This window comes from Xiphophorus maculatus, chromosome 7, assembly GCF_002775205.1.
Source record: "Xiphophorus maculatus strain JP 163 A chromosome 7, X_maculatus-5.0-male, whole genome shotgun sequence".
In the NCBI taxonomy this organism is placed as follows: domain Eukaryota; kingdom Metazoa; phylum Chordata; class Actinopteri; order Cyprinodontiformes; family Poeciliidae; genus Xiphophorus; species Xiphophorus maculatus.
The window spans coordinates 1773601-1789771 of record NC_036449.1 but is presented as its reverse complement, the minus strand read 5'-3'; the positions used below and the strand labels follow the sequence as shown (position 1 = coordinate 1789771).

At 37.9% G+C, this 16171-nt stretch overlaps 1 protein-coding gene across 1 annotated transcript; it reads left to right on the top strand.

Annotated features, from left to right (window-relative positions):
- The first annotated feature begins 1797 nt into the window (after window positions 1-1797).
- On the top strand, window positions 1798-14584 carry LOC111609261. The gene is made up of 8 exons (XM_023336575.1): window positions 1798-2118; window positions 3855-4109; window positions 6159-6395; window positions 8605-8775; window positions 9526-9657; window positions 10641-10804; window positions 13208-13465; window positions 13548-14584. The coding sequence occupies exons 1-8, from the start codon at window positions 1869-1871 to the stop codon at window positions 13722-13724; spliced, it is 1644 nt and encodes a 547-aa protein (XP_023192343.1). The 5' UTR covers window positions 1798-1868; the 3' UTR covers window positions 13725-14584.
- Window positions 14585-16171: the final 1587 nt, after the last annotated feature.

Genomic DNA, 16171 nt, shown 5'->3' with positions numbered 1-16171 from the left:
CTCCCTTTTTTCATATGAACTTTTTACCTTCCTTTCACTGAGTTGTGTTTCCTGTTTGTTCTCTTGTTTCTTTCCATCGTGTGTGTTTTTTTCACTCCTTGATTATTTTCCTTTTCCTCTGTCTCTTTAGTTTACTGTTAGCAATGACGGCACAAAAGCATTCAAGCACACTTGGTTTATTTTTCTCATTCCATCATTCAATCACCATGTTTGCTTTGCTATGTCTTCCAAACATCATGGAAGCCATTCCTTAGACATAACAACATCTGGAAAATGAAGTGTGATGACTTTCAGTGTTGACACACCGTAGTCTATTAATGTTATTTCCTGAAAAACTAGTAATTATTTGTTCTTGTGTGTTTCTGTCTGCCAGCCTCTGTCATTCTTCATTCGGTGATGTCACAGGCCATATATGGGTATGAATGGATATTTTAATTATATTTATTTTATGCATCTTGTTTATTCTCAGCAGGTCCTTTCCCATTTCTCAGGTATCAGTCTATCACCAACTGAGATCCAAATCATTAATACAGCTGACAGAAGGAACCTGATGATTCTGTTTTCTTTTCAAATTATTAATAGTACTGATACTTAGCATCATTTTAATCCTTTGTACTCCTTGGTTATTGTTATTTTGTTCATGGTTAAAGACTTTTCTTCATTTCTTTATGTTTGCCTTTCTCATTACTTGCACTGATTGTCAAACTTTCAGTAAATGATTTTTCTCCCTCTTTGTCAAAACCTTGTTTCATTGTCCATCTTTCAACTTAATTCTTCACCCATCCCCTCTTCCTCCCCATCTTTCCTGTCTTTGAACATCTTCATGTCACTTGGGTTACTTACCTCATGTTTTAACCTATTTTCCAGCCCTCTGTCTAACCCTTCCTCCTCTTTCCTATTCCTCCCTCCCTCTGACTTTTTCATCGTGTTATCTCATCAGTCCTCCTTCCCATCTTTGTCGCATGTCAAACCTCACAGACAGAGGAGGAGAGAAGTGCGTGTATGTGTGTGTGTTTTTGAAAGAGAGGGGCAAAGAGAGAGAGCTAAAGAGAGCAGCAAACGGTAGACAAACTTACTGTGAGCAGTAGAGGCAGCTGTGGACAACCTGCAGGACAGACAACTCTCCTTTCTAAAAGCCAAGGACTTTCTGACTTCTTCTGAACTAGCTCTGGTCCTGAAGCTTCTCCGAGTCCAAAGAAAGACCAGGAGGTACAGAACCAGTGGACCAAACCAAAAAAGTTTTCATTTTGACATTTGCAGGCAATCTGGGATCTTTTTTCTTTTAAACAACAAGAAGAAAACAGCATTGAAGGGGAAAAGAGGAACAATTCTTTGGTTGTCTTTGGTTCCAAACCAAATACAACACAACTGAGAGAAGAAATCTGGTCACAAACTACAAAACTTTTTTTTTCAAGAATGAATAAAAGCTAAGAACAGAAGGCTTAAACAAAGACACAACAGGAGAAGGACAGTTACTGCCACCCAACCATGCTGCTGGACATTTGTAATTCAGATCAGATCTGATGAAATAAAGGCAAAAATAAAACAAGCGAGTAGCAAAGGAAGAATTTCAACTTAGAAGAGAATCCAAATCCATTTCTCATTTGAGATTTTCTTAATAAAAAAACAAGAAGGAAATAAAAGATCAGAATTCAGAACTGAAGGAACAGAACGTGAAAAGAGAAAACATAAAGAAGAAAAGAGAAGATTCCACAACAAGTGAAAAAAATTCCTCTGGAACTGGAATGCTTAAGAAGAAATTGTAAAAAAAAATGAAGAAATGACAGAAGCAAAGCATTAGTGAAAAAAACAAAGCAAAAAAAAGAAGAAAACCCATTAAGGATAAACAGAAACAGTTGAGCCTGATCATGCAGCTCCTCACGCTCCTTGCTGCTCTCTCCTCCATCCTCCACCCTGCTCCCTCTCTGGCCCCTGCGGCCAGCGTGGCCCTCAGCCGGCTGGACCGCTGGGTCCGCTCGGGGCTCCAGGTGCTGCAGTGGGACCAGCTGGACCGCTGCCTGCGCATGTCCTCCATGTCTGAGGCAGACTGCAGACGGCTCAGCCACCTGCCGCTGTCCTCTGTGGCCGTGTACATGTCGGAGCAGCGCAGCGCTGCAGGTAGGACCAGATGGAAGCATCGCACTGTACCAGACAGCTGGCATCGTTCAAACAGCTGCTCACGTTTATAGCATTCTGCAGAGTGATCAGATGTGTATTTACTGCCCTTACGGTAAACCAGATATTAGTTTTGAAAGTTTATTTCAGAAATGATCAACTAACTTAATTTAATTACAGTTAATATATTTAGTGAAGCAAACTCCAATTGAAAACACTCTTGTCAATCTGAGAAGCGGAATGTTTGGCAGTACTTCTATCTGTGTTAACAAATTAAAATGATCTTTTTATCATCCATAATGGATATACAAGAAACTGCTGCTCAAAATAGGGGAGCTGAGCAAAAAAAAAAAAGTAGTAGAAAAACAAGAATGAGTAACAATCAGTCAGGATTTGGTCCAGATGTTCACATTCAGCCTGACAGACTTTGTTATAATTGTTTTAATTTATGTTTGTTATATTGCTGGATTTGTACAGTCTCCATGGGTGTTTTTCTATTTAAACCATATTATTATTATTATTATTATTATTGATAATTGAAGGAGAATAATGAGCAAAACCATCCAAATTGACTTTTTGCATGAATGTGAAGTATTTATTTATCAGTGTATTTGAACACAGTGGTAAGTCTTTTCATTTATATCAATTGTTTTCTTTTTTTTTTTTTTTAAATAAAAAACAACTTTTACAGAATTTGTAAAACTGTAAAGCCAAAAATCTACATTTACGTTTGTGCAAAAATGTTAAGAGTTTGGATATTTGGACAACAAAATAATTAAAAGACAACATTTTTGAATAAAAAAAGTTATACAAATTTATGATTTAATGTTGGCCAATGAAATTTGACCATCCTTTTTATCTCTACTGTTATGCTTGTATTTTCTGCCTCCTGACGCCATAAGACAATTTATAAACTTGTTAAATGTATTTTAAATGTTATGTTGTTGTCTATGTAGAAAATGCATCAATTCAATCTACCAATCAAACTGATTTATTTATTGGCACAATGTTTGTGCCAATAAAGAAAAAAAGTCTAAAGAAAAAAAGTGAAAAATCTGGATTTTTTTTATTATCCTAATCTGATTTTTTAACATGATGCTACAATTGTTACAAATACCGGTAATATAGTTCATCATCTTAAGAACATCACCAACTTTTACTGTTTTTCTTCCAGTCCAATGCAGAGACTGTAGTATGTGTTTTTTAACATGTTGAACTGATTATAGTTCACTATTCGAATTCTTGGTCTATCTGAGCAGAGTGAGGCAATACTGCGCTTTAGAACTGATTTTGAGAGATTTTAATTGGTTTGTAAAAGTATTCATGGCTCCAGTTCAGCCCTCCAGAGCCAGAGAACAGGGAGCTTCTACTTTCTACTGGCAGATTTATTTATCTGACCTGAGTCTTATTTTGGAAAGCTGTACTCCTTTTATTGTAAAGCAGCAGGTGCAGCAGCTATTTGGACATTGGAACAGGACCGGAGCTGTGTACTCCCATGAGATAATAACAGATGCATTAAGAATTCCAATACATATATTCATGTCATATTTATTTAATCTTTATGGATGGTGGCCATGTCATGCACAGTGAACCTCAGTCTGATTTGTCTGCTGCATTTAAAGATCCGATGTAATGGACTTGTTTTGTATTTTCTTCTTCCACATATTTCACTGATCCTCATATGACTGACTCCTTTTCAATAAGTCAGAGAACTCAGTTGCAACGTTCTGCTCTTCCAGGTCCCTCAAACAAAGTCCTGGCTATCCTGCCTGACTTTTCCAGTGGCATGCTGAGCTCCAAGCTGAGGGGAAGCTTCAGTGTTGGGCGGATGCTGAACAGACATCACCAGCCCCTCTACAGTTCCTCTGCCCATGATGTTGTTCTGGTTCTGGATCCATCACCAGAGGAGAACTTTGGACACCCTGTGGTCCTCTTTTATGTGGACATGAACGTGACGAAGAAGAAATGTTCCCACCTGGATGGGATTTACTTGGGTGAGTGTTGAATATCCTGGTCTTCTTCTCTGACAATAAAATGTTGTTGTTTTCTGTTTGTAGCATATTTTGGTGTATGTGAACATAATACCTACTGTATTAAGTCCTGTGGTGAAACGTGTTTTAGCGCAGCTTTAGTTGAACAGTTAGACATACTGTGCAATTAAAGCTGTGACAGAATTTAACTTGTGTTTCAGTACAATGCCCTGCAAAAAGTTTTTTTCTTTTTTTTCCACATCTGGTTGCATTAAATTCTAAAAGTTAATTGTGTTTTATTGGGCTTTTGTGTGCTTGAGCGACACAAAGTTATGCAGAACTTCAAAGTGGAAGGAAACTATAAAAGGTTTTCAAATATGTTTTCAAATCAAAATCTTAAAAATGTGCATTTGTGTTCAGTCACTCAGTGGTGGTAGGAGTTTGTCTTGTATTCGGTGGTTGCCGGTTTGAGCCCCTGCTCTGTCCATTTCTGTGCTTGTGTAAAGACACATCACACACTTCGCCTGCTGATGGTGGTACAAAGGGCAGACGGTTCTGCAGCTTGACACTGTGTGTGAACGTGAATGGGAATGGCTGATATAATGTTTTTGTGGTGTGTCCAGAAAAACATTCTAAATGAAGTCTGATGTCAGTAATATAGAAGTTAACTACGTGGTGACTAGCTAATTCAGTCATTTAATTTAGGTGGGTTGGACCAGGACTGCATCTAAAAGTTGCATAGTTGTCTATCCTAAAACACAATCACTTCCAGTTTAGACCCTAAATCCAGATATTATGTCTTCATAGATCTGTGGTTGAGCTTTTTTCATAATTCAGCTTTTTTTTTTCTAGTGACCTGTAAGGGTTCTTTATAGATGGTCTCATACACATTTAAGCTGAGAGGTGAGCCTTCAGTATTCTGCCAGCCACAAAAAGCCAGTTTATAAAGACCAGACTGTAGACCTACCTCCTTGTGAAGGTACACAGTTCAGTGAGGTAAAAGAATGTTCTGATTGAACATTCAAGGTCAACAGCAAGTGAGAGCACTCAAAGCATCTGAAAGGTGTAAGTGTAGCTGTGACTGTTTCAGCATGACATTCAATTGTTGCTAATTTTGCAAAACTACATGCTTTGTGTACGTACTATGAATAAATTCCTAATCAAATTGTAAAGCCCTGCTTTAGTCACATGGAAAAGAAAGTAAAAGTTCTATGCAGATGGCCTCCCAGAAAGATGCATTACACTATTACATATGGTATAGTAGTAATAATCTTCTCGATATTTCTAGGCTCAGTTTTTTTTCCATAGAAACCAGCTGATCTATGCAGAAAACTTGAGCGTTAACAGAAGGCAAACTATGGACCCATTCCTGTAGAAGATATCTGAAGGGACACAGAGGTGTGTCAAAGATTCTGAGCTCCTGCTGTGAGAAACGTTAAGGCCAGATGTTAAGGTCACTTTGCCCCAGTGTCACACGAACATTCTTCTGTCAATTATTCATATCTGCTCATGCTGCAAAGTACCTCCTGCTGGGCTGGCTGCGGTGAATGAGTTTGCATGACTTTCACAATATCTGACAAAACGCCACATAAATTTACTGAAAAATATAGAACTATAAACGAGAAAATAATTTTGTGCTGATGAAATTCACATTCAAATCTTTCCAAATGTTTTGTAAATTGCAACCACAAATTTCTGCAATTTATATGTACAGTATATTTGTGCTTACAAATGCATGGCACAGTTTTCAGATTTTTGTTTCTAAAACATATAAATTGCAGAAATTTGTGGTTGCAATTTACAAAAAATATGGAAAGATTTGAATGTGAATTTCATCAGCACAAAATTATTTTCTCGTTTATAGTGGGCCAAAATGTTCCAGTTTCATCAGGGCTATGATGCCAACGATACGGCATACTGGATGGATTTCTTAGAACCGTTCAACACCCTTGTAACCCTTCCATCAACGATAGATCCCTGTTACTCAAATCTTTGGAAGGTTCAAATCATATGTTTTGACTGCAGGAATCAGTGAGAAACTATTCAGTCTGGAAGATGTTTCCCCACCTGTAGGAGATGAGTGTTTGACTCTGGCTTTGAAGGGTCGCTGCCAGAACCAGCTGAAGCGCCGCCAGACGGGTCCACAGAGGCTGTTTGGCAGCAGACGGGTGGCAGGTGGGACGCTGGGTGGAGGCACCGCTGGCAGCCGCCTGCTGGAACGAACCATCGGAGGTTTCTGTGAGGTTCACTTTCTGCCACTGGTGGTTGCCGCCGGAGACAGCAGTTGGACGCAGAAACTCAAATGTGTTGGTAGGTCTGCACTCCGCCATACAGCCAACACATTTCTAATGGCTTTTTCTACTTAGTTTCTCCTTGTTGTGTTTTCTTTTGTTCATATCAGCATTTATGTTTTTCTGTTTTATGTAGTCTGATAGCATGGAATGCATTATGGGAATTCTGAAACCAAATACCACTTATGTCTTTTCTAAAATGTTGCTCCTGGTTTTGGTAAACTGACTTTACTTTCTGAGGGGTTTCTGGATCACCTTGTTCCTTCGTCACATTGCACCCTGGCATTGAAAAAGTTCCGTCATCTACATCACATGTTCTCAAAACCAACTGAGCCCTGGGAAGTGAAGTACCAGAGGAAACATCCGCTCAGTTTCAATATGTATGTCTGTAATCAGCATGCTATCACTTTGCTTCATTTTGTCCCAGTGTAATAAAAAGGCTAAGACTCAGATTTAATGACAACCCTGTCTGATGTAACACAGACTTGTTAGTGTTTGTCAAACTTCATTAAGAAGATACATATGCAGCAAAATACAGTGTGCATATAATAAAATGGTCATCAAGTTGTAAATGTTATAAACTAACTTTAAGTTTACACAAACAGCCAACAGATTCCACTGTGTCTGACTTTCACATAATGTATAAAAACAGAGCCTTTCTGTTCCAGACTTGCTGCAGCGTTTGGGCTCATGGTCCTGTTGATGACTGTTAAAGTCAAGCTACCACTCTTGGACAAATGGGCTCACGTTTGGCTCAAGAATTTTTTTAGATACAGAGGAATTCATGTAATTCATTTGAATTTTATTGCCATGAATGTTAACTCAGTTAGCAGAGGTGCTAACTGAGTCCAGCAGAGGCTTAGATGGAGCTCATTATTTTTTTTGCAGTTTCTCTGAGCCTTATACAATCTGACATCAGGGAGATTTTCCTCGGATGTGTCTCCCCATTCAGTTTGACCTCTGTTTTATTTTAGACGTGGATTTTCAACTCTTTTAGACTGACGAGAAACAACAGCTGCTTTCATTACTGATGCCTTTCTTCCCTGGTATTAACACAGAACTGACAAAACTTTGGTTTTCATAGGAAAGGTTTTGACCTCTCACTTCACGCTGATGAGGTTCTGGTGATCAAGTGCATTTAAATAAAGATTCTACTTTCTCTCTTAAATTCAAAGAATGCTGATGGGTTGAGCTGAGATTTTCCACATGTTGTCCACATAGCTTCATTTTGGATTAATATATAGTTTATTGTTTTTAAAAGGTTTTATTGGCTCTAGTGGCCTTTATTGGACAGTTAATTGACAGGAAAGTGGGTAATGAGAGAAGGGGAAGACATGCGGCAAAGGTTGCCAGGCCGGTAATCCAACCTGTGACAGCCGCGCCGAGGACCAAGGCCTCCATATGTGGGTTGTGCTTAACTCCTGCACCACCACAGCACATCCAAGGACTAATATATAATTTCTGTGTGGAATAGATGCTGTGTGTACACTTGAGGTTAGATTTTATAGCTGAACTATAACTTTAAAGCAAAGAGAATAAAAACTAACACTTGATTTCGATATGATCTCTATTTTATCCACAGCATTGTATTATTAATAGGTCTTAAGATATTACAATGACCAAATCCACATGGTCATTGTCAATGTATGGAAACATTTAAGCAACCAACACTATTGCTTAAACTCTTCCAAGTTCTGTAGTTTTTCAAATATTTTTTTTATTTTTTTGTAGTCACTTTCTGTGCTGTTAAAGTTTTGCATATTTGTTTGTCATTTTTTGTATTTTTGTTTTTCTGTATTTTTCCAGTCTCAAACTTACTTTGAATGGTAAGTCAAAGTACTGTAAGTTTGACTTCCCATTAAAATAAGTAATTGTTTGTTTAATTGGTTTTGTTAATATTCAGTTATTTTAGGAAAATATTTTTAGGAATGTTTATGTCAACATGTAACAACACAACATTTATAAACCAATAACACTTATTAAATAGAAAGCACAAAATTATACTTTAATGCAATCATTTCAATTTATATGAAATGATTGCATTTATATATAACAAGTTGGCCATTGGCTCCCAAAGCAGTTGTTAAAGATTCAAAGAAATAAAAGTTTGTAGCTGGGCACGTTAAACCTGATCTGACCTCATGGGGAGCCCAGTTGTTTTGGAGCTTGACAACCTTTCCCTGTGATGGTTTTCCTGTTCTGAGCTTTTCCTCTTTCTCCTCTGACAGACAACCCAGAGTTTGCCAGGTGTCCCCAGCAGCTTCCCATGAGCTCTCCCAGTCTGCCCGTATCAAGCTGTGAGCTCAATAAAAACACCAGGCGCTGCCACCAGCAGCCACTGGCCACTCACCTGTCCTGTCGCCTCTATCAGACCTGTGACCATGCTGTTCTCATCTCAGGTTGGACCATTTATATGTTTCTTCTGTCCCAGTCATCAATATGTCAGATGATTAAAACATCTTTAGACACAATCGGAAATAACTTCAACAACTTCTGGGTACTGAAGTTGTTCGAGTTTTGATTAAGTTCTTATGTATTTTTAACTTATTTCAGCATTTTGGGCACAAACACAGGTTGGAGTCAAAGTCAAGATGCAAAGACAACTTTCACTGAGAGGCACATTGAAAAGTAGCCATGCAATTCCATTCAAAAACCGTCTGGTATCCAACACAGTCTGGGGTTTCTCCCCCTTGCTCGGATTCTGTCTGGTAAACATTCAACTGGGCCAATCAGTGGACAGGAGGAGAAATTCGGAACGACAACGTTACTTTTCTGCACTGTTTTAGAATTGTAGTCGGCCTGTTTTAGCAGTGACAGCAGAGGAAGCTGTTCAGTACCTTCAAGGACTTCACAATCATAGACTTACACCATGTTAATAACAGTTTAGTTCATAGTTTATCTTGAACAAAACATCATAAACTATAAAGTATCAAAACATTACAAAAAAGTATCAACATACATTAGATAAAGACCTCAATGGACTGTTTCACACAAGACAAAACCTGAAACGGACACCAAAGGCAAATTGGATTCTGCTCATTTTTTTCAATGTCATAAATGTGTTATTTACAGGAGAAGTGTAACTCTAATCACCTGCCTGTGTATTTATGTATCTATATATGTGTGTGTGTGGGCGTGTGTGTGTACAGGCGGTTGGCAGCCTCAGATGACCTTTCAGCATCACGCTCAGAATCTTCAGAAGTTCTACAAAATGCTCAGAAACAATGGTTTCCATAAAAATCACATCAACACTTTCTTCGCCAGCAGTGGACAGCTTCTAGGTAGGAAATGAACAAGCTCTATGATACAGAAAGCTATGTCAAAGTTTATGCAGAGACTCAGAATCCTGTAATTAAAAGTTTAATGGTTGTAGAACTAGTCAGGAATTACAGTAAAAGTTACGCAGCACAAAACAGGGACAAATAATACTTTATCACAAAATAGTAATAATATAAATAAGAAAAGTGACAATCTGATTAAGTAGGCTTTTGCCTTTTCTTGGAAGCATCCGTGAACAATAAAAATTTCAATCCTGATTTAATTGACTGAACAATTTCTGCACCTCGTATGTTTTCAGGAAGCTCTTCCAGAACCTGGAAACAGAGAATCTAAATGTTTAGTGCTGATCCTGCAGCACTAAACAGAACAACATTTTTTTGATCTGCAAGCACTTTTGACTTGACAATTTTGGCCCACATGAGAAAAGTTTGGACACCTCTCGTCTACTGTTGATAGCTGAAAGAAATTCTGGGATGGATTTAGGCCCAAGAGCATTCAAACCTGTATATTTCCATTTGTCTTTTATATTCAAAGTAATTCAATTCAAAAATAGTTTATTTACCTTAAATGGAAAATAAATGTTGTCACAACTCGAGTATCTGCAAAGAGTCGTGGTTGGTGTTGCTGTGTCCATGACAAAGAAATCCTGAACAAAAGAATAAATCAGAAATAGGGCAACAGAGCTACTCCAACATCCTGCAGCCATTAGCGGTATAATTCTAGAAAAATATTCTGAAAAAGAATTCTAGAATCATATGTGAAAATACTAGAACTCATAGAAATCAAGTTTATTTGCGTAGGACATTTCAGCAACGAAGTAGTTCAAAAACAGAAGATGTATTTTCTTTTCACCCTGTCTGGATGGAAACAGGAAGAATCTCTGATAAAGATTCTACTAAATGCAATAAATTACACAATGCACAACAAAACCTCATAAAATTGTACTAGAGCTGAACCTCTTCTTTCTTTTCTATGTGCACCGAAGATGTAGAGGGCGTCTACTCAGCAACAGAGAAGGCAGTGATCCGTAACCATGTGTCATACATTTGCCGGAAGCAGCATTGTGCCGACACTCTGGTTCTGTACCTGAACTCACCAACACGCACTGATGGAACCATGCTGCTGTGGGACGCCAACCTGAACGGCATCGTAAGAGAAACACTGAAACAAAACACACACATTGCTCACTATAGTGAGGGAGGATTGTGAGCAGCCAATGGTTGATGCCAATAATAATAAAAAAAAACATCATTAGAAGGAGACACATAAATATTAATGTAAATGTTACTGTGGTGAGAGCCACTTTGACCCTCTACATTGAATGATTTGGCTGCTTCAGATATCAAACAGACTGGTCTGCTATGGGATGATGTGCGCTGTCCAAGTTTTAACCTGTTTTGACATCCCAGGATTTACTGACAGCTGAATGCAAGGATATGAGCTTATTACTGCAACATGTAACAGTTCGTAGTACCTGAGTGCTGCTCTTGCCTTTTACTTTGCTGCTGATTATTGTACAAGATTATTGTGTTCTGTTATTAAATAAGCATTTCTGCTCCTAAATCAAAAATGAAGCAGCCCAGCAGCTTTTTAAGAAAGTTCAGCCTCGACAAGTGATTGTAAAGTTCTTTATTACAGCAGATTGCATCACATGCAATAGATCTTCTGGATCACTGTGAAAACTGAAAATACACATACAAACATATTCTTATAAAAGAACAGGGGATTGTAATACAAATGAAATTAAAATAAAACATACTGTATTGCTTTCAGGGCAATGTAATACAGAAATATATGTTTCTGAGGGGCAGTATTATTATCTAAAATATCTCTTTTTACTCACTCAGCTCCTTCAGACTAGCCAGCAGCAGTTAGCAAGCACCTGGTGGAACTGAGCATCTGCTGAGCTCATTATATTAGCTACTTCTCAGTGAAACGCTGGTAAAAACGTTGTTAAAGGGTTAATAGAGGAGCCATGTTGTGATGACTTCCTGAAGGTGGAGTTTCAGAAAGAGCAGGAGTTTTTAAAGAGAGACGCCCAATATAAAAGCGTTAAATCATAAAGTCTCATTTCTTTTAAGTCATATTTGATACATATAGCAATTCTATAATAATAGAAAGTAGCATAGTTATCTGATTGTGGTATAAAGTGGCACTATGTACCAGGAAAATACACACTATCAAACATCTGAATCCTGCTGACTAGCTGTTTTCTAGCCGTTCATGTCAGAACTAATTACTGCAAGCTTTTACAAGGCACACTCTTCCTGGCTCCTGCATCCATGCATGAAATTCAAAGAAACATATTGAAAACCTCAAATTCCATTAAATCAAAAGAGACAAAGATCCTTTAAATAACCTACATAATTTAAAATGTCATTTTCCATTCATTCCATTCCAGCTTTATTTATAAAGCATTTAAAAACAACACAGTTGACCAAAGTCTACTGTGACCACAGTTGGTCTACAAAGTAGACTAGACAAAGTAGACTTTGAGCCAAAGTCTACTTTGGTCAACTGATTGACTTTGGTCAACTGATTGAGTTGATTTCCACAACTGGAAATGAAGACAAAGAATACAAATACAATGACAATAACTGTAAACACCTACACTTCAAGCTGAGTTAAAAGCCAGGGAGAAAAAAAACAACAATCTTTAAAGAAGATTTAAAAACATGAAGAGACTCAGTTTGTCTGATATGTGATGTTAACTCATTCCACAGTTCTGGGGCAGTAACAGAACTGTAGAACGGTTCTGTTACTGTGGAACAGTTCTGTTACCGTTCCACAGTAACAGAACCTGTCACCTCTCAACTTTCGGGACGACTAACATCAACTGATATGACCTAAGCCAGTGAGGGTACATGCAGCTGGTGCACGTCAGACACATACATACAGACACATGCAGAGATTTAAAAAAAATTAAATCAACCCTAAAATGTTCTGGAAGTCAGAGAGGAGATGCTAAAACAGGAGTAATGTGCTCTTGATTCCCAGTACTGGTTAAAAACTGAGCAGCAGCATTTTAAACCAACTGGAGGCTAGAAAGTGACTTGTGACTGAGGCCAATATAAAGCTCAGTTTAGCATGATCTAAGCAAATTCAGATAAAAGCATGAATAGTGATGCAGAGAAAGAAAAGGTTTTACTTTGGTTGGTTGTCTTTAAATAAAAAAAGCTGGATTTGACAACTGAGCTAACTTGTGCACCAAATCTAATACTGCAATCCAGCCTTACACTGAGGTTTACTGCGACAGGTGTCTTATAATTTAAAAGAGTTTACAGTCTGTTGGAGACAGGAAATTTATTTTTACATCTAAGGTGATCAACTTTATGCTGAACCTGAACAGGAAAATTGTGTTTTCAGTCAAATAAGAGTTCTAGTCAAATATTCCCTCTGTTTATGGACTCTGACACGTCAAACCCACATTTACTTATGTACTTGCTGTTTTTAGTCATTATTCTGAAACTAATGCTACTGACAGAACATGCTACAGTGCAGACGTTTCAGTTTTGTTGCTTTGATGGCTCTACCTGTCCTCTTCCCGAGCAGGCTGACCTGAAGGAGCGCTACTCAGTGAGCGAACTGCTGGCTGACCTGGCCGGCTGCAGGGCCACTCGTGTTCTCCTGTTTGTAGATCAGAGCTACAGTGGGGTCTTGTCCAAAAGGCTAAGAAGTTCCCAGAAACACCATAATGTGGTGTTGATCCAGCATCAGTCCCACCAGACCCAGAGGCTGTTCCCAGGCTGGGATGATAACAGCTGGTCTTCTATCAGTGCTGCCACTTGTCTGTTAGACCACCTGCAGAAGGCAAGTTTTCATGCATTTGCTTTATTTTTTGTTTCTCTGGTATTCCACTGATCTGATCTTAAACTGGTACTGTTATTTTCAGGTTGATGGGATGTCTCGGCTCTTGGAGCCGTGGGCCGGCCTGTTAAACGTGACGTTGGCAGGAGCTCCGTGTAATGCGACCCCCCCTCTTACAGACAGTGAGTTGCAGCGAGAGTATCAGGGCTGCCAGAACCTGCCGACTGCTCTGTGGTATCAGAAGCATGGGAGGACCAACTGAGAGACACCAACAGACTTATCCAAACAGGACAGGCATGGATGTTTTATCTCCAGTGTATGTTTGCCACAGGGTGTGTCTGTGTATTTTGGTTTGGGAGGCTTATGCTTGTTAAAACTTCAGTTTAACTGTGTTAGACACTGCTGTGTGTTTATTTTATGACATGAGTCTAGTCATCTCAGTGGGAAGCTCTGAACACCATGTGATCTGTGTGTGTGTGTGTGTGTGTGTGTGTGTGTGTGTGTGTGTGTGAGTGTGTGTTCACGAGTTCAGCAAAAGGACAGCCTATCTCAAGGGCCAGCACCAGCTTACATTATGGTCAGAGTGTGTGTTTGTGTACAACACGTCTCGTAGGCACTTTAACATTTTAGATCCAATCATCGGCCTATTTTTATCCGAACACCGGTGTCCTCTCATGATCTTATTTTAATCTGCCTCTGAATCCTGTTCACATCTTTTTAAATCTAACTTTTAAATTGTTGTGTCAGCTGACCACCATGACTTTCTTCTGATTGCTCAGAATTTCTTCTCTTAAAAAGACAGACAAAGTAAAAAAACTAAAATATATGTATTTACATAGTGACTGTGGACAATTAATAAAACAAAAACATTATTAGTTTTATTCTTTACAGAGGTTTTACAGTAATTTCAGTTCCCTATATACAGCACTGGAAAAAATTAAGAGACCACTGCACTGAAGCCCAATGAAAACCTCATGGTTATTCCACCAAATATTAATTTCTGAACTCTTCCTGAGTTAAAACATTATTGTTGTTTCTAAATGGACATGAACTGTTTGTGCAGGCCTTATTTGAGGTCTGAAAGCACTGTGTATTTCCTGTTATTTTGACCATTTCTCTTTTTCTGCAAATAAATACTAGATTTTTGCTTGGGATTTTGGAGACATGTTGTCAGTAGTTCATAGAATAAAAGAACAATGTTCATTTTGTTCAAAAAATATACCTATAAAAAGCAAAATCCGAGAAACTGATCATTTTAAGTCATGTCTTAATTTTTTCACAGAGCTTTATATACAGTATATACTGTATATTGGTATTTACACCAGAAAACAACTTTCACACAATAATATGAACATTTTGAATTAAATATTAGTCTGACTAATGTGAGTTCAGTGAAATGAGTATCTAGAAGTCACAGGTATTTATTGGCTCTGATAGAATTAATAATAACATTATACACTCAGGTATACAAGCTAAATATCAGTAATGTGATCTGGGCTGTAGATAGAACACTAAGGCTATGTCTACACAGCATGTTTTGACGCTCAGTAATTTTTTTCTTGAAATCTGATTTTATTTGCATGGTCGTTCCTGCTACTGCTTGATGTGACCACAATCAGACTTCTTAGAACCCCAAATGCACAGATGAAGAACAATGACCTTCAAACAGCAGCAGAAATTATCATGGATGGAACCGTCTACGGATCAGTTTGGGTTGGTGTTGGATATTTCTGCTTTTACTGCAGTTGACGACTGTTCACTTCCAGCCCTGCCTTGATTAAAATTTTAAAGAAAACCACTACAACCTAAGCAGTTAGTATATTTTTCATGTGTGTGTTTTCAGTATCATGAGTGATGTAAGCAGTCTGATCTTTTCCCTGTCACAGTTGTGCACCAATAACCATTCCTTACATTAGTTCAAAACTTCAGACTTTACTAGATGATATCATGTTCTGGCTGTAATTTTAGTGATAATATATTTGGTCTTTTGCTCTTGGCAGCCCTGTAAACCTGCTGGCTCTATTCTACTCTGACAGAATTGGCCTCAAATACTCTCTAAAGCTCTCTTTTCCATACAGTTGAAACTAGAAGTTTACATACACCAAATAAAAATACATATTTTTTTCTGAAGTTAAATCAGTCAACACTTCTCTTTATTTGAACAAGTAAAATGTCAGAAAAAATAAATAAGGAGAAAACAAAAAATTTCATAATAATAATCAAACTAAAAAAAAAAAGTCAATATTTGGTAACATTGTCTATGGAAATCCTTTTTAGACAACTTCTGGACATCTCCTCATTGCTTAGACAGAAAGTAATGATTGTGTATGTAAACTTCTTATTCCTTCTCCCATTTTTGCAGCATTTAGCAAATTCAAATAATTTTGATAATTCTAACTGATCTAAAACTAGAAAAGCTTGGTCTGATTTAATTTCTGGTACATTTACCAGATCAAGGATTGCTGAAACAACCAACCTGTGGTTTCATTTTTAAAGCAGTGTTTAAGAATTGTGGCAGCTGGGATTTAATCTCACTGAGCATAATAACTATGTTTCGAACTGAACATAAACTAAAAACTTATTTACAGTTAGTTTGACTTTTGGAGAAGTGTTTAAAATTCAAAACAATTTTAAGAATGGGCAAAAGTTTCAAACCAAACATTTCATGGAATCAGAACATCAAGTCTGAAGAGACAGATAATCTAGCAA